The sequence below is a fragment of the Bombus impatiens genome, unplaced genomic scaffold (genome assembly GCF_000188095.3).
Source record: "Bombus impatiens unplaced genomic scaffold, BIMP_2.2 scf_0135, whole genome shotgun sequence".
In the NCBI taxonomy this organism is placed as follows: Eukaryota; Metazoa; Arthropoda; class Insecta; order Hymenoptera; family Apidae; genus Bombus; species Bombus impatiens.
The window spans coordinates 1147420-1170463 of record NT_176554.1 but is presented as its reverse complement, the minus strand read 5'-3'; the positions used below and the strand labels follow the sequence as shown (position 1 = coordinate 1170463).

Genomic DNA, 23044 nt, shown 5'->3' with positions numbered 1-23044 from the left:
CTGTTTCAATTAACGTATATTAATACATATCATTGAAAATATGACTAATATTAAGAAAATCTTCATACAAAACTTCTCTGTTTCAAAAGAGATATCTTTTTAGTAAACACCAATTTCTTTTCTAATAAAAATGCCAGCGGGTTTCATCGTTTTGTTTTCTTAATAATACCATATATGGTATTGATGGCTCATGGACATTAAGGGGTAATCCCTACAATGCTATTCAGCTACTTCAGCTGTTCTATTCTCAACCGCGTACATTCCTCCGACTATTTTAAACGAGACGTATATTTTAGTAGAGGATATAAACATGGTGAATAATATTCGTACAAGTACGAGTGCTATAGCTAATCTTTTTTTCTAATCTTCGCGATGATTAAAATTGAAAGTAAAGGTAATCATTTTCTCGAAAACGTGTTTTCACACCTGATGATTGTAACCCAGGGTTGGGATCTAACATATAGAGCGTGCGTCTGTGCGAAACATTTTCACCATTCTATCTCCGTTTACCACTGAAATCGCTCTTGCGTTTCATGAAATTTTGTACACACCCTCTATATATATGATGTGGATTTAAGAACCTTAGACAACATAACTCAAATCGCTTTATGTGGTCGTATTACGTTGCTTTAATATATTATGCGCGCGGCTATCAGTCTTGAGAGAATTTAAATTATACCGCGTATATACTTACCAGGTGGTCCTGGTGGACCGGGGGGTCCTTCGAATACTCCAGTTGGAAACGGTTCCCCGTTTAAGGATGTTGTTACAACTCGATCCCCTCTCTCGCCCTTGTCACCCTGCGAAGAATAATGTTTCTTCAATTAATGGACGTCGTAGAATAAGATTAAGGAGTATGACAGGGCATTGATATTTATCATTCACATCATCCTTTCAGTTTCGAAACTACTTGCTATGATTTTTAGAAGAGAGATACAGAATAGATTTAGATACGGTAGTACTTTACACAAAGATACCTTTAAGACCTTTAATAAGAATGAGAGTGTGTAATACCTTAGATACAGAAGTAGCTTAATTTTAGTATTTTAGAGGAAATTCAGATGGATACTGTGTTAAATCAATAACGTTAACTACATAACTGTGACATATTTGAGACAAGCTTAAAGCTTTATATGCATTCCAATTGCGTTGTTACAAAGGTTAAAAGAAATTGCTTAAGCACACCAATGAAACTAATTATTTATCGTGTTATTTATTATTTATTGTACTTTTACAAAAATGTAAAACTGCAATATTTTAAATATTATTTCTTAGAACCATAATGGAAAGGACGCATATAGAAAACCAATTTTAATTAATTTCGCGCATGTTTGAAAAATAAAAAAGGAATTAATTTCGTACGGTACACGATCCTGATTTTGTTTCCAATAAATTACCATTGACAGGAGTTAGATGTATTTGGCTAATTATGTTGCTTGTTGCTTCATTCGTGGCGTCGTTTGATTATATTATGGCATACATGTATATATTAGACAGTATAACAGAACTTTAAAGACACACGGAGTACGTGCTAATTAGTTTAAATGTAACATTATACTACAGCAACCTTCGCTGTTATCCTTTGCAAGTTCAACTTTATAAATTTTGCAAGTAGGTACACATTTTCTCAAAATTTGCTTAACTTTTAATGAATATTGTACGCGACTATTGTACATCAAACAATAAGTTTTCTTTATAGAAGCAGCTTAACGAATACTTTAACGAGCGGATACAAAGAATGTTAATATTTCATGCGCACGCGATGCTTTAATACTTTGATATTTTACGACGTAAAATTTGCAATTCAGTTTTCCCTTTGGGTCTATACACTAATTACCGATGTAAGCTTATAACGATACGGATACTTCTCTCGCGTGGACACAAATACCTATTATCAGACAAATTAAGTGCTAAAATACCTATATACAAATATATGTGCTATGCGTATATATTTGACGACGAATTGGCGACGTAATTTTCGCTCTCGTAAGATCTGCCGAATAAAACTGAAGTTTCCAGAAGAGGTTCGAGTAAAGGGATTTTAAGATGCTCCCAACCGTCTGCCATTGTAAAATGAAACTTCTACGATTGCAGCCAATTAGGTCAATAAGAACAATCAAAGGAAAGCGTCCTAGCTAAAGATAGTACGAGAGACTATAGGGGGTCAGTGCATCTGTCTCTTTTCCTTCTATTTATTTGCTCTTCTCTCTGTCTGCATTGGAAGCTTCGCTTTTGCTCCATATAACTATATGATGCTCATAGTCGAAGACTTTAGTAAGCTTCAAATTTTCAGAAAACGTAATCTTCAAATATTTAATTTGTTCTATTCTTCGTGATCGCGGCTCCACGTATAATACTACCGATTGACGCAGCAATACTCGAAAAATCGTTCGCTATGACGATAATTGGAACACAGCTAGGACAACGAACAGTCTTTGCGGCAACGATGCAGCTATTCGTGGTGCAATACGCAGAATTGCGAACGCGACATATTTTGTGTACACCATAGTGAAAATTTAAATTTGTTTTCACCCTATAATACACACGGGTGTTGTCACATCGGTGCACATGTCAGGCCTATCATTCTGTTCGCCTCGATTTATTCGTCATTTTATCAGTTTTCATATGAAAAATAATTATCAAGATCGAGATATGCGATTCCTACAAAGTTAGAAAAGTACACTAGGCATATTAGATGCAATTAACGAAACATAATATTTTATGACACAAAATATAATAGCATAGGCCTCTCAGACGTGACGTGTGTTTCGTAGAGTTAAAAAGGTATCGAATCGATTTACACGACTACCGATAACCCTGCGTTACCAGAACGATACCAAGTTTCCTAGCTTGAGCAACGTTTTTCGTTCTGAGATATCTAAGTGAATGCATATAGAAGTGATCGAATCCTGGGAGAATAACCCGAGTGTCGGTATCTGTGTTACCTTAGGACCTGGAAGTCCCGGCGTACCAGGCGGACCAATTGGTCCAGTCGATCCTGATGCTCCCTTTTCACCCGGTGGCCCAACGTCACCCGGAGATCCTTGCCTGCCTTCGTGCCCAGGAAGACCTTCGGCTCCCGGAGGACCGGGTGGCCCCGGTGGTCCAGGTTCGCCTGGCTCTCCCTGTTACGTTCCAAGAGTGTTACGTCGTTACCGCTTTCTTCCGGCGAGAGCCCTCGACAAGAGTGTCTCTCGGTACTCGTCGGCTTGTGCCACAGACGGAGAAGGAACAGGAAAGGAACATCGGAGAAAAATGTCTGGTGGTGAATATACAAAGAGGCAGACAGTAGAAGAAGAAGAAAGAGAGAGAGAGAGAGAGAGGAGAAGACGGCAGATAGAGAAAAAAGACAAACGGGAGGAACAGGATCGTGGACAGAGAGACAGAGAGACAGAGAGAAAGAGAGAGAGAGAGAGAGAGAAAGCGCGTGGAGAAAACTGTGCGTGTATTATATCGTATACCTTTAATTTATATTTTCGAATTTATGCTCGGAAGTTACAAGATATAAAATACCCTTGAGATACGAACGTAATTATCGGCAACCCCCGTGGCTTGTAATATCGGGTCAATAAAGATATTTCGGCGTACGTATAATGGTACAGAGTCAATATAACGGAGGATTGTATTTGTAAGGAAGATTCGCTTTGAAGTATCGAAGTGGAGGTTCAACTTGTAAGATCAAAAATTGCTAACTATACGATATACGCATACTTGGATATGATATTTTAATGTCCATTTTATGTGCAGTATTAAAATCACGACTAAGTAATGTACGTAAGTAATAAAAGATCGTACGATAAAGAGTTCAGCATTAACTTACGATATAGTGAGAATCTCGACAGCGAACTATTATTGAATCTTCAATTAGTGCAAAGAAAAAGAGCATTAGGTACTATTTTGATACGAATGCTATGATGTACATAGAAAATGATATATCTAAATGGTTGCTTAATAAGAAAAAAGATGTCGAAATGGGTGACGTTTAAGCTTCTTAGAGCACACTTTGCAAGCGAGAAATACCTTTATGACGTAAGGAGCAGTATCTTCCTCAAAGATAAACTCATCAAAACTTATTGAAACTTTCACTCCGCGCGACATATTTGCAGATAAATTCTGTTCAAAGTAAAGCTTATACCAATGATTCGATAAGATGGCGGAAGAAGAATTCTTTTACTTTAAATCCGTTTAATTTATCCCTTCCTCTGTTTGAAGATTTTTCTAAAGCTGGTTGAATTGAAAAAATGGCATATATGTTTATATATCATTCGTAAAATTCAATTACGTTCCACGCATAGTTTTAGGTTCCGAGAGCATCATGCATAAGTCAGGTAATATCAAACGAAAACAGATGCAAGTAAACTTATGTACTAAAATTCGGTGAAAGTTTCTAAAGAATATCTTTGTTTCCATTTGGTATTGATACATCGAATGTAGCATAAGCACTAAACGGTCTTTAAATTCGTATCGTAAACGATATACAGAAATACGAGAAAGCTAATATAATCTATTTTAATAATTCTAACTATGTGCATAAGTAGTGTACATCTTCTTTGAATTAGTATATAATATACGTATATATACAAAATATTCAAGATTCGTCTTAGATCGTAATTGATTCTACCATAAGATGAATCTTATAATTTTAACTTATTATCGTCATACGTTTTAATCGCAAACTAAATTCCAATTGCAACTGTTCATAAATTAAATTACTTTACGCGTAAGTCCGGTCGCTTACTTTTGAACGCTGGTGTACCTACGTACACACATGTATTGTATACACACGCATTCATACATATACCTATGCAGACGATTTGATACATTCATCTAATGAAATATATGGCGTACACGTTGTACTACATTCTTAAAAACTTACGGTCGTAATAAAATTCATAAAACAGGAAAAAAAAAAGAACATGCAATACACGCACGTGCGCGCACTTTCGTTCGTACAAGTGCGTTGTTGAATTTGCGTGACATATTGGAGGTAAAATGACATGCAGAGAGAACAGGACCGTGTTTTCTTCTTTACAATTCGATTCAATTCTTCGTTACAATTTCCTATTTCTATACATGTATATAGGCTACGTTTATGGTAGTACAACCACTCATGGAGAATCGAGTGAGTCTACGTGCAAAAATGGATCGAAAATACGCAATAAAATCTTTTAGCGAAAAATTTCATTTTCTGAAAAATTAAATTTATAAATTACTCAGGTATGCACGTGTGCACCTGACATGTACATATATTATTATATATATTATATATATTATATATATATGTACATTAAAAGAAGAGATTTAAGCAGGCATGCGTACCGGAAAGATGTTCGAACTCGATCAATTTCCCGATTCTTTTTCCATTCGATTTCATTTTTACATATGTAGAAACAAAATATTCTTGGTTGTATCACTCATTTCAAGGTACCCTATACGACGTATATGTATCAAGATGGTTGGAAATTTTTGTGCACATTTTATTTGGTTTACCCTTGAAAATCGTTTTAATTGCATTTCTATAATCGTTCTTATTTTATCATTATATTTCTGTTAAAAATGCAGCGTCGTATTAACGTTTGACTCTGTTAACCCTCTCACGATTACGAATTATTGCGCTTCCATTGCTATCGTAGTTCGCTTCTGTTACTTCTAATTTTTAGCTTCATGCTTGAAACAAATTTTCCAATTAAAAAGTGATCCAGCTAATCGGTTAACTTCGCTTGTAACAATATTGAATTTTGAAATGTTCAAAAAATGTTTAATATGTTAACGTTAATGCACTAAAATTTGTCTACCGTATTATTCGTTTATGAATTGGAACTGTTCTCAGCGGCAAAACGCAAAATATCCCAATATCAAAAAGTAAGAACCACTCACTTATGTAATACAAGCAGTTCAACATTTATTTCGCTACTTCATTAACAATAATCTTAAAATGCGCACGCATCTGTTATGTAACTGGTAACATAAAAGGATAATTTCAAGTAATCGTAATATAATATTCGATGAAAGTTTGCAATGAAAAACAACAGATCTATTGTACTTTTGTTATTACTTACTCTCGTCGCAATCCAGCTAGCGAATGATTCTAAATTAAATTCTTAGCAAATGTATACGATAAAAGTATTTCCTACACGGCCCTGAGGAAGAAGGTATAAAAGAATGAAACTTGGTATGTAAGTTTTAAAATAAGAAGGTGCAAAGTAAATTGTATGTCTTTGTAAGACGAACGATCATAAAGGAAAATTTTAATACGTTTCATCCGCCTTTAAAGGTACTGCTCTCAAAACTTCCTTTACGTACGTTATTGTTCCATTCACCAGGCAAACGAGGTTCCTATGTAAAAATAAAGTATTCGAAGCAAAGTTGCTTTCTCCGTTGTTCGTTTCGATGCTTCTTGAATTTTATATTTAAGCAAAATCTTCTCTACCTTTTTCTCTATATCGAATGTACAGAGCGCAACAGATCGTATTCGTTCTTCCGCGAGAACGATATATTCGTTAATTAAGCACATCGGCAAGCTGAAGAAATGTATGGAGAATTTGTTGCGTGAAAAATACGAAATCGAATGCCTGGAGAATCGATGACAAGAAAAGGACAAGGAAGGGGGAGGGGCTCCCAAAGAGCAGGCGCACTTACTTTCAGTTGTATGATGGTCTGCGCTGAGATATTATGCCCTTGCTCCTGAAGTCCCTAGAAGTAGGTCAACACTACGGGTAAAAACCAAATCGCTACCAGACGAAAACATAGGGGTAACGGGGGTGAGTAGGAAAACCTAAAATGGATTTTTTGGGATATCTCGTTTTCTCATTGCTCTTCCGTATCCAAGACATGCCCAGAGATATACCTAAATACTGTAACTTAAAGTAAATACCATTACCAACCAAAAACCAAATACGACAAAATGCGAGGATCGCTCTTTCAAGTGGAAGAATAAGCGCTTCGATATAAAGCGATGAAATGTATCGAGAAACGAAATACGATTTCGCGACGCACCAAATGGAAAAAGTTGTTTGTTGTATTTCGCGACCTAAATATAAAAGTATATATTTTCCGATATTAAAATTCTGCAAACTTTGCGTATGCCAATAATTCCGTGACACATCGTATATTGCTCAAGCATTTTCTACTTTGCTCGGTGAGAGCTATAAATCGCTAAAATCTCAGGCTCTTTTCTTCATCAACCAGCGTCAAGTAACATACAGCAATCTCCGAGTAACAGCAAAACCCCATTCTTACGTTCGAAACAACTTCTCCCTTGGTGGTATGTATATCTGTACGCTGTACTACCGAAGTAGTAATTCAAGAAAAAGAAACAAACGGAAGAAGAAACAGACGCGAAACGAGACGCTTTTCTTCCACGTAAAAGTGTCGTCGTCGCACTTTAAACCAACGAGTGAACGCTACACCGAAAGCACCGCACGAGGCAACGACTAGAAATAGGATTGCGTCTAGGAGCGAGGACAGAAAATTCGACGGAGATAGATTTCAAACGTGGCGACGAAGTACAAGGTCTGGTAAGAAGGTAGGTTCGTGGACACGGTGAGATGGGTCGAGGACGATGGAGCGAACATGGAGGAGAACGGTAGATGGAACAGTGAGAAAGAGGCAGAGAAGAAGAAACAGAAGAGGTTACAAGAAGCGGGAGTAGCGACGACGAGAAGAGATTTCTGAACCGCAACACGAGCCGTGTTGCCTTCCGAAGAGGCCGGTTACCTTCAGAGCGACGATTTCCGCATAGCCAAGCGTCCCGCCGCGGAGCGTCGTCACCGACCTCTTTAACCCTAATCCCTGTGCATTGACCCGTAGGCGGAAAGATGGTTTATATTGTTAATCTGTATCATCGAAGATCGATACGTTGACGAGAAAAAAAAAAAAGAAAGAAAATGTACGTCACAGCTCGCGCCACGGAGCCATCGAGAGTCCTCTTTAACGATCTTCCGAATCGGGACGTTAACGACTTTCTAACGAGTATTTCTTTTAGTCATCGATATCGATTCATTTTTTAACAGATCGTTCACTATAACTGCATTATATTTTTTCTTGTCTTTCGTTGCATTACACGCGGGTATGGTTCGATAATCCGACATTTTTGGTAATCCGCTATTGACGAAGTCCCGAGTCTGTCGGATTAACGAAACTCTCTTGTACGTGGTTATGTAATTTAAAAGTTACGAGGCGTTAGAGAAAGAGAGAGAGAGAGAGAGTAAACGACTGCTGGATTTTAGTTTTAATAGATCATGGGAGAAAAATAATCGCTTTGTATGCAAATAGTAATCTTGTGGGTAAATACATATGTAGGATTTAATTTCCTGTAATCAATTTCAGCTCTCTGTACTCGCGTCCTCGATTAAGATCCTTGATTCGCACTTTTCATTGTTTATCGAATATCGAAATAAAAAATCCAATAAAGAGCATCGAAACACATTGCGCGGACTCTTGATCGCAACGTGGCAAATTATCAGCGAGAATCGATACGAGTCGTATTCGGCACTTTGAATCGAGAACGTAGGCTTCGGGTCTTTGATCCTCTCGTTTCTTAATCGTACAATTATAGAATTACAAATCAATCTTATTTGCAAACGATTCTTACATATCTCTAAATCTAATCATTTATTTGTACTTGTCACATGATAGACAGAGAAATTACAGACATATCATATCTGTGGTAGTTAAATAATTTTGGAATGAAAGGGTTAGATATATAAACGTATGCCTGCATATTATGCCAGTACCGGCTGCTAAACATTACCAAATGCCAATTATAGTTAAGAACGAAGCCGTTGTTCTCGATCGTCGAGCTAACGAGAAACATCGAGATTCACTGTCCACAAGTTTATGTAACATTTCTGGCGGAAATTACCTTGATGTACGAGTACGTGTAAAACGTTGTTCCAATCGAAAAACTTGCTTTCAAGAACATTATTTTTGCGAGGTCATTCTACTTGAAATTTAATTAGCAATTAAAGAAAGTACACGTAAGGAACGTCGTAAAACAGTCCGCTAATACAGAAACAAGATTCGATGGATTTAATTGTATCGTTCGCGATAAGAAACGTATGCCGTAATTTTTATGTTGTCTTGATTTTTTCTCGAGTTCGACTCTGCAGAATACCCGAACGAAATAAGAAACGCGAACTTCTATTATCCGGCCATTTTGTTAATTAAATACTGTGCCTTTCGCTCATTCGTTATGGATGAGACTTCGTTATTCCCGACGTAATATACAAACTCACATTAATCAGAAATAGCGAAAGCAGGAACAGTGAGAATTGAGAATCTTGTTTCGTCCTAGTGGAGGATGAACATTCCCTATTTCTCGCTATGTGTACGACTTTAACGTTATTTAATATGGATATTCGTAAAAAGAACATCGGACACAACACAACGACAAATATCTCTTTATAAAAGCAATGCAATCTGTGTCGTATGTAATCAACGATACTACAAGTCACCAACAGAAATAAACGAATATTTTCCGATTGAAACATGTCTCTTTTAGTATGCATATCACGAGGTGTGTAAATAAATTGTGCAGTCTCTGTCGAGGAAAATACATCGTTTACCCTTCGAATCGTTTCGATCCAAGCTGCGCGTATTCCTCTCATTTTCTTGCGTTAGAACTGTTACCGGTAGAAAATTTTCACGAGATTGGTTTCTAAAGAACGGGAAACGGGTAAGGAAGATCGAAAAAGAAACGATGTACTTTCGCGTTACACGTACGTCGTTTACTAGCTGCGTAATGCGCTCTCGTGCTGTTTCTCTAGACTCTAGATAACGTAGCTAGATACCTTTACTGCGGAAAAGACGTCAAAGCCCGGACTTCCCAGTTCGCCTTTCTGTCCTTTTTCTCCGGGTCGTCCCTGAAAACGAAACATACCACATTGTATTTGATGGAAAAATAACGTTGTGCCATAGCGAGACTGGAAACAAAACCATCGTCCGTTTCCACGAGTTTCGAAAACGTTTGTTTCGAATTTAGCCAACTGACTTTTATATCGTACCACCGTGAACACTCGAACGCTGTTTCTTCGCGAAACCACCAGCATTCGTTCGTGGTTGATTTCGTTGTTAGACGAATTATTTATTCTCAAAATAACGTATAATAGCGTAAAAAATATCCAATCGGGTAAATTCTACAGGTTTCTTTATTCGTCGTAACGAATCATCGTTTGAAATTCAGCTCACAAATTTATTTGGCTGCGGACTTTTACACGTCATTCTGCGTTGTTTTTTTCACTTAAATGCGTTTAATTGTTTCACTGATAGCGAAATTGCATATAATTGCTTTTATGCCAGTTATTTTTTAGGAAGAAAATGCGGCGTAATATTTTAATGGCTTTGACATTTTTTAAGCTCTGGTTTACGATATATTTGCATATAAATCGTAAATTTAACGTATGAAGCTTGTCGCGTGAAACGGGTTAATTAAGAGTTCCCATTTAATTGGCCTTTTGTGCAAAAAAATGTTACTTTCACACCGTGAAATTTGAATTGTGGAGATCCGTACTTCAATTAGAAGAGCGTATTCGCGTAATTCATAATAGCGTGATTTACTTTCCTGCGAGTTTCTTAAGCTCCATGTTATTATTTATTAACATAAACGAACGCGTAAAACTAATTAAAGTACTCAAATAATATTTATCACGTTTGAGGAAGTTTGTCGATTAAAAGGTAAATCAGGCTAAAGAAAGAATAAAAGCACCAGCACCGAGTATCACGACTAAAAGTTTTTTAGCGGTATCCACTGCCGTAGTGGTCGCGGAGGTAACTTCTAATAATATTAACCCACTATTTTATGGTTTCTTCAAACAATTGCTTCGTATTCTAGATTTGAGGAAATCGATCGACTCCGACTGTCTAAAGAAACAGACCGCGTGGCGAACTAAAATGACGTATATCCAAAGCCCGCTTTAAGCAGTTTAAGTTTAAGAAACCGATATCGATGAAACTCGAAGTAACAATTCGCTTCTTGGCAACAACTGCAATTTAAGAGATATCACTGTCAGGTATTCCGAATAAAATTTCGGATAATCGTTGATTCACTGCGATGCATTAAGAATGCTTTCGGATGGAACGCGACCGGGCAGCATCGTACGTAAGAGACCAGTTCTCGCGTGTAAGCCGATCGAAATTCTTTCAACCAGACCACCATCGACAGAACAAATATCGCGTGATATTTGCAATGCACTCATACCCTCGTACCTTCCATCCTCGTTTTCCTCTTTTCCTATCTATGCGTGCCTGTACATCCGTTCGTATTACCCGCCTACCAATTCACGTTTCACTCGTTTCGTTTGCTCTACGACAAAATGCACGTATAACACGTGTTTCGTACTGTTTTTGGAACGAGATGTTTCAAGTATTTACGATTACATGCCACGTATACGTCACGTTTCGAGAAACAACGATATTCTAACGATATTCTTACTATTAACTATTAACCCAAAATTCGATGTCTTTGATTCGATGAAATTTCTATCGGTTTTTTCATCGAACGAACATAGTAGAAAGTTTACTAGCAAATACATTTCAATTTAGAATTTAAAATCTACATTTCTTAATAACAAAAGAACCGGTTTCCTTTCTCTATCAATTACGAAAATATCTTTGGCAGTATTTTAATTTAGAACTTCAGTTATTGGAATTCGTTTTACACGCGCGTACGAATTAATGTATTCGCGAATAATCTTTCAACGCAGTACATTTTTCTCCTGTTTACGTTCCATGTATCAAACCGATTATTTGTTTTTCCGAAATCCCGGGGCGACCAGTTTAGTACACGTTTCAACATATTTGTAATTGCGAGCAACGTCGTTCCTCCTTTTTCTCGAATGCAAATTCGTTCCGTAACTGAATTTTAATATTATCAATCAACTCCGATATTCCAACAATTCTGCCCGAATGCATCATTTATTTCCTCCTGTCATTGTTCTTAAAAATACACTTCCTGAAATAACGTCCGTCTAAACGATTTGAATTAGAAGATGTACGTTACACCTTGTAGGTACTCTCGTATCAAGTTGCCATTCGCGTTAGAATTCGAGTCGGGAATAATTTATTCGTCCGTACACATATTTGTATTGAATCACCCAACAATAAACAGCGCAATTTAATCTGCAATTATATTTGCAACGTGTACAATTAACACAGAGTGCGTTACTCCTACTACCAATTATTGGCTATTAACGTCTCTTAGTTTAACCACCGATAATTCTACTATCTTCTTTTTCTATGTATAATCTATTATCTCGCTAACTGTAAATTCACCTACTCGAAGGTATGCTAGGTACATAATTATCACGTTATCGAATTGTAATTTTCTCAATAACGAAGAAAAAATGTATTTACAGAGTCTATATTCTTATATAGGATCCAATTAAGGAAAATACAAATATCGTATCTGCAATTCATTAACATTTATCGTATTATCCGATTTGAACAAAATAATGTTTGATTGATATTTAAACACATAAGGATGAATTAATATTTGTACAGTAACGTCGAACACTTTTGCATACGTACGTCGTACGTATTATTTTATATATTTTTGCATGTACTCGTGTATATATATATACTCTGTATCCTACTGCTCTTAAGTTATGTTAATTAGATCAAACCCAATAAAAAATCATCTACTGCAAAAGCTACACTAAAATAAGTAGGTTATTCGTGCACTTACCGGCTCACCTTTTGGTCCATCTAACCCAATAGGTCCCTGAAAGAACACGCTAGTAAGTTTGAATAGTCGATCGAATGGCGAAGAAAGATGAAAAATCAAAAGGCTGCTGGCACCTTTCGAAAAATAAAATCATTCCTTGCGATATAATGTACGTATGCGAGCATACGACAGATAGAAGGAACATCGAGTGTTGTAGAACATCGAAATGCTTTCAGATACGACGTTTATTTTACGACACCTAGGATTCCATATATCTATTAAAATTATATTATACCAGCACATTTCGATGCGCTTCTATAGTGATAGTGGACGTAATTTCAATTTACAAATACAATAATTTTGTAATTCTCATTTAGAAGATACAGGAAACCATGCGTTTTATGGTTCCTTTATCATCGTATTCATATCCACGTCGACGATACACGTCGTCACTTTTCACATAACAAACTGACATTCCATAAAAGTGCGCCATCTTCTCAGTCCGTCTTAAAAGTTCGGCCGACCTGCCAGGAAAAGACGAGTTTATGGCTGCGGCCTCGGTACGATCCGCTCGGGAGCCGAAGCAGGGCGAGCAACTCGCTCAGAGTCCGTCTTCTTCGTTGTTTGTCTTTCGTTGTTGCCCTTAAACTAGTTTCTGCTCTTCACTCACGAGTTGCGTCGTGAATTATTAGCGGCTCCCGGGGCCCACTTTTTAAAACGACCAGCTCGATTAACTGTTTCAACGTTCGCTGCTTGTCCATGACTCGCGGAAGTATTCCGACACTCGTAGAAACTTTGTAAAAGCACATGCCAAGAATCAGTTGGCCAGGAAACGCGATTGCACGCGTGAGGTTGATAGTCCTTCAATCTGAAACGTTCGGCGATCCTCAGTCGTCATAGTTTCGTGTTAAAACTGTAATTTTTTTTTTTTTTTTTTTTTTTTTGGTTTACTTCAAACAAACTGCTATTTTTTCACACAGAACTTTTACTTCAGTCGACGTTACGGCGAAACGTCATATCTGAAAGCAAATGTCAAACTTCAATTTCACGATCAGTATATGTATGGGCGTAAAAAATTGAGACTGTGGAGAAAAGTGTAAAAAAGGGTATTGCTCAAAAATTTAGGAAAAAAGCGCAAATTTAACGAACAAAAGATCACAGAGACGAGAGAGTGAGAGAGAGAGAAAGAGAGAGAGAGAGAGAGAGATAAACAAAAAGGCTACATGAAACACATTAATTCAAAATATGATTTAGTTGGTGTTACGTGCATACGTGAAAGACGGTAAATGGAGTATACAAAAGGCGACACGAAAGAGAGAGAAAGAGCGAAAGAGAAAAAGAAAAAAAAAGAAAGCAGACAGACAAAGTGATAGAAGAATGGAAAGAAAATAAAAAATAATATACCGGAAAACCGTTCTTGCCCGGCGTCCCGGCCACACCCTGTAAGAAGGGGTATAAAAAATTAAAAACTCGTTTACAGGGGACAAGGGTTAAGTGCTCTCGCGTTCATGCAAAAAGCAATTTATTCCGCTGACCAATCGTGTCCGCGGTTATCGTGATGTACATAATGTTAAGGGCCATACTACACCGATAATTATTCCAACCAATTAGATATTCTCATGGCGGCCAACTACCACACGAGTATGTACTTTGGTTATCAAAACTTCGGCCGATCGCGGGTCAACTTCGGTGACACGCTTGCTATACCGGTCTTTCGTGCAACGATCAATAACTTCATCCACACGATGAAACATAACACTTCGAGTGAATTTCGTTTAAACTGATTTTTCTCCATTACTCCAACGATCCTCGACGTTATCCGCTAATAAATAGTTCCAGCAATTTCAAAAAAAAAAACAGGAACAACCTTCTTGCTTTCCAAACCAATATATCTTCTCACTCGTGGACTAATCGTTCTTTTTTTGGATCTTTAATCTTCGGCTAATCTTTTTTCCCTATCGATACAACGACCACTCTCTTAACGAGTAGTAAAATATTGGCGAAATATATCTCTGTCACGTGCTGCATATTTATTCAAAGTGCAAAAAATTGGAAATAAAAATTCCGTCGCAGCGAGAATATTTTTCTAAACGATTGCCCGCTGACAAAAATAACCGCCAAATATTTGACGATCTTGACGAAAAGCGACATTCATTGTCCAACTTTTTTATGGTGTTCAAAACCTTAATATAATTAAACGTCGAGTGTCGCGTTCCTTTGTAACAGGAATGAAGGATGCGTACGTTCGTCGAAAAATACTTTCGTACATACAGTGTGTGCCAGCAGTTATGAATTCGAGGAGACTACGAATATGTATCGTTAGCAAACTACGTCATGCTTTTCCGCTGCACTCTAAAAACACGCACACTCCACGTGCGATCACGACGGGTGCGCTACGGGAAAATAAGGACAAAAAAAAAAAGGGGGGGATTGAAGCGAACGGAGGAACGGATCTACTCACCTGCGGGCCTGGTTCCCCGGGGTCACCTTTTTTCCCTTTTTTCCCCCTTTTTCCAGGAGGACCTGGCTCACCGGGAGGACCTATAACAGGAACAAACAATAAATCGATACCTCGCGACGCACTTGAACGAAAAAGCAGCAGGGCGAGGACAGGAGGGTAGAAATGAGTTTTCGGCGCTGCGAGCGAAACGTGGTCCCGTGAAAGACCCGACAACGACGGCGACCACGTTAACGACGGCCACGCAAAGACCCAAAGGGGGATAAAAAGGCAGGCCGTCTCTCTTCCCGATCGAACTCGAAACGAAGTTACTTGCCCGCTCCACGTCCCGCGTTAAGGATATTTTCGAAAATTCTCGTCAACGTGTCGTACACGGTTATGCAACACGCAATCAATCGATCCTCGGGGCTACGTGCGCAATTTCGACGAACGTTTTAGGTTTCTGTCGCTGCGTCTGTCGGGTAATAAGGTTTTCCGTAACCGCATTCCCGTGTAAAGCGTTCCATAATGCGCGATAGATACAGTGTCGCTGAGAAATTGTATCTACCGGATTTCCATCGTTTTTCCATTATGGTACGGAAATCGTTTTCTTTTCGTTACTTCCCTCGCCGTTTACCTCGCTACTTTGTTACTTCAATAAATAGTTCTTTTATTTTACAATACGAAAAACTTTAAGCACTAATTACGGATAAAACTACGACGAGTTAAAATAGCGAAGATCCAACATTCTTCGCAATTATCGATGCGATTGAATCTCAAAACGGTGAAACGGGAAAAGCGCGAGAAACGTGGTCGATCGGGAATTCAACTTTTATTTATCTTCTCTATTAGGAGAACGTCGTACGCGTTATCCTAATTTCCGACAGGAAGCAGGGAACGTTCTCTCGTGGAATAATCGAATCCACGTATATTCTCGGACTGCTTCCACTAGTTCGGACATTTGCTCAAAGTCGGAACGTTTTGCTCTTTTTTCGTTCGTCGATTTGCACGTGATGGGTGATGATATTCCGAACACGACCACCAAGAAAACGAAACGGAACGAACGCAACGGGGTTGGGCAGGAGAACAAAAACAAAAGGGGGAGAATAGGGTGGAGGTTGGAATGAACGATATTAGTCGGGCGTGAACTAACTTTTCGTGAAGTTTTTTACAATCCAGGACACGAATATAAATCTCCACGCCAGCTGACGAGAACCAGAGATGAAATAAGAAACGTGCTAACAAGGAAAGTTCGAGGGTCGATATCGGCAGATATTGAGGAAACTTGAAAATAATTCCCCGGCGAGGTCGAGATCTACGAAAAAAGACTCGCCAAACATTTTCTGCTAGCAACACAGTTTTATCGCGCTGTAAATATAGCGTATAAATAGATTTTAAGGAAAAAGCACAGTAACGACGTTGATCCGCGTCATATGTCGAGTTGTGATTCGTAGGAAGCCGATAAGTTTTGCAAAGAACCGCTGGTTTTTTGAAACAGTAGTTATCATACCACGACATTTTAGAGATTTTTATATTATCGAACGAAAGAATTGTTTTTATTAGTTTTCGATGATCGTGGTATTGAAATGGTAAATTATGTAAGTGGCAAAAAATAAAGTGCGGCTTTTGTAGTGGGAAAGAACGTAAATTCTAGCTATCATTTATTCTCCCTCTAAATCTGTAGAGGTTGCGACCGTCGAGAGTCAATAGCATTCGAATGATAAATGCCGGAAATAAAAAAATTAAGAGAAACGCGATTTGCAGTTCTATCGGAAATCTTCGTTTCTGACACATACGCCGTTTACCATTTCAACCCTTTAATTAATATCTACGCGTCGCGTTGGTACGAAATCACTCTCTAATCCCAGTTAAGCTGGCTAAAAAACAGCCGTGTATCATAGCTGCTACGTTCGCTCGGATTTATTTCTCACCAGCAGCTGTTCGTGCTTTTATCATCGTTATTCCCGACAAGTACAACCTTTAAGTATTTCCTTCTTTCCTCTCTCTCTCTCTCTCTGAAAAAAAAGAAGAAAAAAAGAGACAAGAAGAAGAAAAAGGAAGAAGTAAAAAGAGAAAAGAAAATAAAGGCAAAAGAAGAAGTTAAAAAGGGAGATGATATGTCGGCGCGCGGAACACATCCACCTATCATAGGATTATCATCAACGCAGAGAGGGCAATGAAGACATCTGTTTCATACTCTCTGCTATTACGAACATGGTAGAGCAACGGGAGAAATAAGAAGACCGCGAAAGCGCAAGACGACAGGGATTTTAAGCTAGGGAATAGCAGAGAGTGCAACAAGGACAAAAAGATGGAGTAAGTAGCTTGTGACGCAGATGACACAACTAAGAGAGTCAAGGCAATCCGATCGCTGTACTCGAAGAGAAATGAACTAAGCTAAACTAATTGAAAGAGGTTAAAAAAGAAGTATATAAAAGGTCCAATCGTATATCGACTGTTTTTCTTCCTTTTCTCTATATATGCCGTTCGCGATGGTTGCTCCCATTCCCTTTCTCAAACGTTCCTTTACCTATGTATCTCGGCTCTGGCTAGTTCTTGATGTAGCCAGAAGTTTTCTTCTCCTTAGAGTTCTCGTCAAACCACAAATGACGAACAGAAGCACAAAGTGTACTCTCCGTGAATTCCGGCAAGTAACGAGGAAAGTTGTAGGAAAAAGGGGAACAGTCAAGGGGAACAGCCTTGATCGTTCTTCTCCTCTATGTACATATATGTATGTATGTATATTAGTAGTATTCCGAGTTTCTCCGTTCGCCGTGTGCTCGCTTTTGTGCGACTACTATTTCCGGTTTAAAGATCGTGCTTTAGGAAGAAGACGGATCGGTCTCCACGGTGCAAGTGGGACGAGTAGTATGTCCGGAGCGGTAGTCCGAGTCTACGGGGGATACTAGAAGGAAAAACATAGGTGGGTTAAGTGAGTCGGAGGAGGACGAAAAGGAGGAAGAAACCTTGTAGTCTAGACGCGACGAAAATACTCGTCCCGCTTGGAGGTGTGCAATAAAACTGCGCTTTGCACCTCCGTTTTGCTCGGCTGGGACGGTTGTTCCCGTAGGAACGTTTCTCGCGGTAGGGGAACTCGGTCGACCCCTCGGTGAAAGTCTTTCGCGCGAATAAGAACGAGATTAACGCGACGCTTTGGCAACGTTCCGAGGGCAAGGGACTAAGGCGAGCAGGCAGTCGCTCCACCAACTTAACGACACTTCGTTTTCGTTTACAGAATAGCTTCAGGCGACCGGAAAATGAGCGACCGATACAAAGAACCTTTTACGGCCAGATATCCGACCATGCTTTTGGGAAACGAACGGTCTGGCATATTGATCGTTACTCACTTACCACGAAATTAGCCTTATTTCCCTATTACTCGTCTCGCGGGCTCGCCAATCTCTTCTACGACTGGCTATCGCCTTTACGTTTCAGACTCGAGTTTCGCGTGTAACCAAAGCGTCTTTTCTAATATGTCTGATATTTCCGATACGAGATTCAACTAGTAACGTTTATCTTATTTGTTGTTTACTAACTAGATGAAATCTACTATTAAGTATCGTATCTTAAGTCGTACGAACACCTCGAGAAACAGCATCCTCTCGCTTTCCCTTTCGTATTTGTTTTCGCATTAAGTGGTTTTTCACATTTCAGAGAACAACGGTATTTTTAAATGTAAAGCTTGCAGTTCAATTTTCAAAATACAAAAAGGTAATCCACAACACGGATGATCCGATTTCGGCGAATTGAGATTCTGCTACAGTGCATTCTATAACTCTAACGAGTATTCGATGCGAAATTGAATAGAAATGTTTATTTCATAAAGTAACGTTGTTCGAGTTTCTAAAGCGTTATAGCTCGTTCTATGCACGATTATAATTAAAAGAACGTGGTTTATGAAATAATTTCCTCGTTAGCGATATTGTATTCTATGGCTTAATTCAATGCAGTACTTTCACTTGTACGTCGCGATAGATTTTTTTTACTTTTTCGTTTTTTAGCTCTCAAGTGGCATCTTCGCGCTTTGAAAATTTCTACAATCGACTAAATTCCAGTAGGCTCCAAAATTCTTTCTCAACCAAAGGTGTTTCGTTGAAAAGAAAAAAAATGACAAATGTTTGTAAATTTATTTATAGAGTATACGCGAGTATAAACATTCGTCTCTGTGGTTAAATTTACGACTTTGACGAGAGTTTATCGCAGAATTGTGTTTTTGCACTAAAATAGTGTAATATTCGTTTTATCATGGAGAAAGAAAAGTTGGAAAAATCTATAGAGCAAACAGAATCGTATTTCACGTTTGCTTCAAAATTGTCCCGGAAGTGCAACTGCCGTTTTTCATTGGACGAATCGATAGTCTAGCATTTTTGTTTAATATATCGTCAGTCGAATATTCGTTGTCTAATTGCAGTTTTACGCGTCCGCGTTCATTGAAATTTGATAAATATCGTACTTTATTAAACTACCTGCGAGAGTTTTATATATTACCTTTTATTCACTTCCAATATGTTTAATTAAAATTATACTACTCGTCAAATTGCAAAACTGTAATTCATTCCTGAAATTCTTGTAATTGATCATTTTAACGGTGATAATACATCCTCAATGAACGTGCAATATTTATCGGATGTCATTGAATACTTACAATATAACTAAGTGATTAATGGCTAAATCGATTGGATATTCATAAAATGGCTAAATGATTAACGATTAACCCGATTAATATTTGAGAGAGAGAGAGAAAGGGGGGGGGGGAGAGAGAGAGGAGAGAATATTTGAGAATATTTAAAAATATATAGAAAGTGTTTTGTGCGTACTGTTGTTTATCTTGTGGACACCGTATGAATTTCCAAGCGTCTATAAATACGTATAATGATAGTACACAACGTGTGTTAATATTTGGAAGCAAACAGGTTTTTCTATTAATGTTTAACTTCACAGTAGAAATTTTTCATTGCAACGAAATTTTATTTAACGCTCGAGTAAACCAACTCCTGTCGATCGAATCAACTTATTTGAACGTGAATTTCTATTACATAAACTTCGATTACATACAATATGAACTATCTGTCTCTCGACGAACGACAAGAAAAATACAGTTCTACCAAACCTACAATTTTCTTCGACGAAAGATTTTATCGCCCCTTACCATCTTGTCACCAATTTGTCTCGTTCAATGATTCCAAACTCAACGGATCTCTTGTCCAGCACTCGTATATATACCTTGCCTTACATGAATGAAAACAGGACGAAATTGAGAATCACTGAAGCCGATAGTCCGAGAGGCAAACGGAGTGCACGAAAGCAAACGGAGGGGTGGCAGAAGGTAAGACGGGGCAAAGGAAAGCGGAGCAGAAGGCAAGGTAGAAGCTGAGGACCTCACATGTTGCGGCCGCGGGCCAGTACGGTTATACCAGGCCCAGCTCCGATTCCCGCCCCGGTAGTTTCCCATGATTGAGATACGTAATCGGTATTCCCTGACGTATCTTTCATGCTCACCGTTCTCAACGGTGTTTCACGCTCCCGCACAGAGACGATGCTCCTTTCTTTCCCTTCCTGTCACTCTCTCTCTCTCTCTCTCTCTCTCTCTCTCTCTCTCTCTCTCTCTCTCTCTCTCTCTCTCTCTCTCTCTCTCTCTCTCTCTCTCTCTCTCTCTCTCTCTCTCTCTCTCTCTCTCTCTCTCTCTCTCTCTCTCTCTCTCTCTCTCTCTCTCTCTCTCTCTCTCTCTCTCTCTCTCTCTCTCTCTCTCTCTCTCTCTCTCTCTCTCTCTCTCTCTCTCTCTCTCTCTCTCTCTCTCTCTCTCTCTCTCTCTCTCTCTCTCTCTCTCTCTCTCTCTCTCTCTCTCTCTCTCTCTCTCTCTCTCTCTCTCTCTCTCTCTCTCTCTCTCTCTCTCTCTCTCTCTCTCTCTCTCTCTCTCTCTCTCTCTCTCTCTCTCTCTCTCTCTCTCTCTCTCTCTCTCTCTCTCTCTCTCTCTCTCTCTCTCTCTCTCTCTCTCTCTCTCTCTCTCTCTCTCTCTCTCTCTCTCTCTCTCTCTCTCTCTCTCTCTCTCTCTCTCTCTCTCTCTCTCTCTCTCTCTCTCTCTCTCTCTCTCTCTCTCTCTCTCCCTTCTTTTCAATTCCCGTTCGTTCGTGCACGCACGCTTGCTGCCAGTCCCTTTCTCTAAATCACGCTTGCGTTCTGACACGAATATGCCTACGAAGGAAGGGAACCACCGGTTATGGAAGGACGTAAGCGATTCGCAAGCCTTTTCGAGATCGTGTCGATACCTTTCAATTTCGAACTTGCCGAGCGTTCTTTAAATAATTAGTCAGGCGGATTTAATGCATATTTTTATTTGGTAGGCATGTTCGTGACGGTGCATGACGCTGGAGTTAAGTTAGTGAACTGTTAGAATTAACCGCGAGATGGATTCGAATGTCAGTGTGCTGAAGCTGTATTTGATAAATGAGAGGCGAGTCTAAGTATATATCGTTGTAAACACATGTACGAGTTGAGCTTGACGAAGTTACGTTAAATTAATCATTGATCCGTTAACGCGTGAAATAAAAACCGTAGGTATAGTGCGGTAACTTTTGTCTGACAAAGGGTAAAATTTTGAATTTCGTTCGACGATCGAACAGTTAGGTTCTGATCGTTTCTTCTTTTTATAAATGTCCTAATACACGCAAGGATGTGTATTGTCGGATAAAGTACCAACTGTGTGGAAATACACATTGCCTTGAAATTCACTGTAATTCTGATCGTTTCTCGAATTTCATTACGAAGAAGAAGGTAGCAACTTCCCGAAAGATCCAATAAAATCGGTAATACTTAAATCCTCCTCTTCCTTTTGACCCAATAAAGCGCAATCGACTTCGATCCTTCTTTAACCCTTTCAGCTCCAAGTTCTTTTTAGTCCAGGACCGAAACCACTCTGAATCGAGTACTTACACGCTTTCCCACTTCCGATACGTATTATATCGATCGTGTATCAAATTCTTACGTCTCTGGAAATGTTAAAAATTCAAATCGTTTGGAAAGTTTCATCGTAGCGCGACGGCTGTATTTAGGAATCTCAAAGGCCAAACGCTTTGGAGCATTTCGATGTCGGTGTCACGAGATATTTGAAACACGGGATGATTCTATTTCATCGTGTACATAAGTGTGTAAGAAAGCATGGAATGCCTATTCGTTATGCGCCGCTTCCGAACTAACAACTTTCCAGGCCTCGCGGGAGAAAGTTTGATTAGGAATTTCAGAGATACAGAGACCTGACGTGCATCAGCATGATTATATTCGTATTCTCATTGTATAGTTATCAACGTAATTATACTTGGAAATTTTCGCATAGAGCTTCTTTAATATCGAGAGTTTGACCTTCCGGTAAGAGCCAGTGTATTTAAGAGATACTTGTTAAAACACCCATTAAAAGTATCAAGTCGCATAAATGTATGCGTGCGTAACAATGATCGAGAGCTTCTCCGAATTTTACAAGTCTAAATTTCAAGGATATAGGAAACTTTTACTCGCAAAAGTACACAGAGCATGAAACTAAAGCCACGAAACTTTTGTCCGCACCTAATACTTTGATACCCGAGTCGATCTACGCGTATATCGAATCCCAGTTCAACTTGATTCCTTCTTTTTTCCAAGCTACTTGTACACCTTTACATAACGCGCGACAAGAAAGTTGCAGATAGGCGCGCCATCGCGTACTCGGTATCACCTGCTGCTACCGCTTCTCTGGCACGGACGTCCGCCGTATAATATGTCCATTAAGCGGTTTATCGAAGGAAGATATAAGAACACTTGGGGAACAGGCACTCGGTTTCTGACATTCTACGGGACGAGTTTTAATACGCGTGCGTGTGTGGTCCGCGATTCGATTTCCAGCAGGGCCGCGGTGGCGGGTCGGCTTTATCGAGGCGGGACGAATCGCAGTAGCGTAGGCAATTCACTCGAGCGAC

General features: G+C 39.0%; 1 protein-coding gene across 19 annotated transcripts in view; it reads right to left on the bottom strand.

The window, feature by feature from the left end:
- LOC100749669 (collagen alpha chain CG42342) overlaps positions 1-23044 on the bottom strand; it is a 121738-nt gene that overhangs the window by 20897 nt on the left and 77797 nt on the right. For 9 of the 19 annotated variants that reach the window (XM_012381615.3, XM_012381616.3, XM_012381621.3 and 6 more), the window contains exons 2-9: positions 15123-15202; positions 14066-14101; positions 12683-12718; positions 9792-9863; positions 7717-7803; positions 6640-6693; positions 2946-3125; positions 695-800 (exon numbers count right to left, since the gene is read on the bottom strand). In XM_012381615.3, the coding sequence (XP_012237038.1) occupies positions 695-800; positions 2946-3125; positions 6640-6693; positions 7717-7803; positions 9792-9863; positions 12683-12718; positions 14066-14101; positions 15123-15202 (651 nt within the window). The remainder of the gene's footprint in view (positions 1-694; positions 801-2945; positions 3126-6639; positions 6694-7716; positions 7804-9791; positions 9864-12682; positions 12719-14065; positions 14102-15122; positions 15203-23044) is intronic. The other 10 variants (XM_024365383.2, XM_033319073.1, XM_012381617.3 and 7 more) reach the window with 9 other exon arrangements.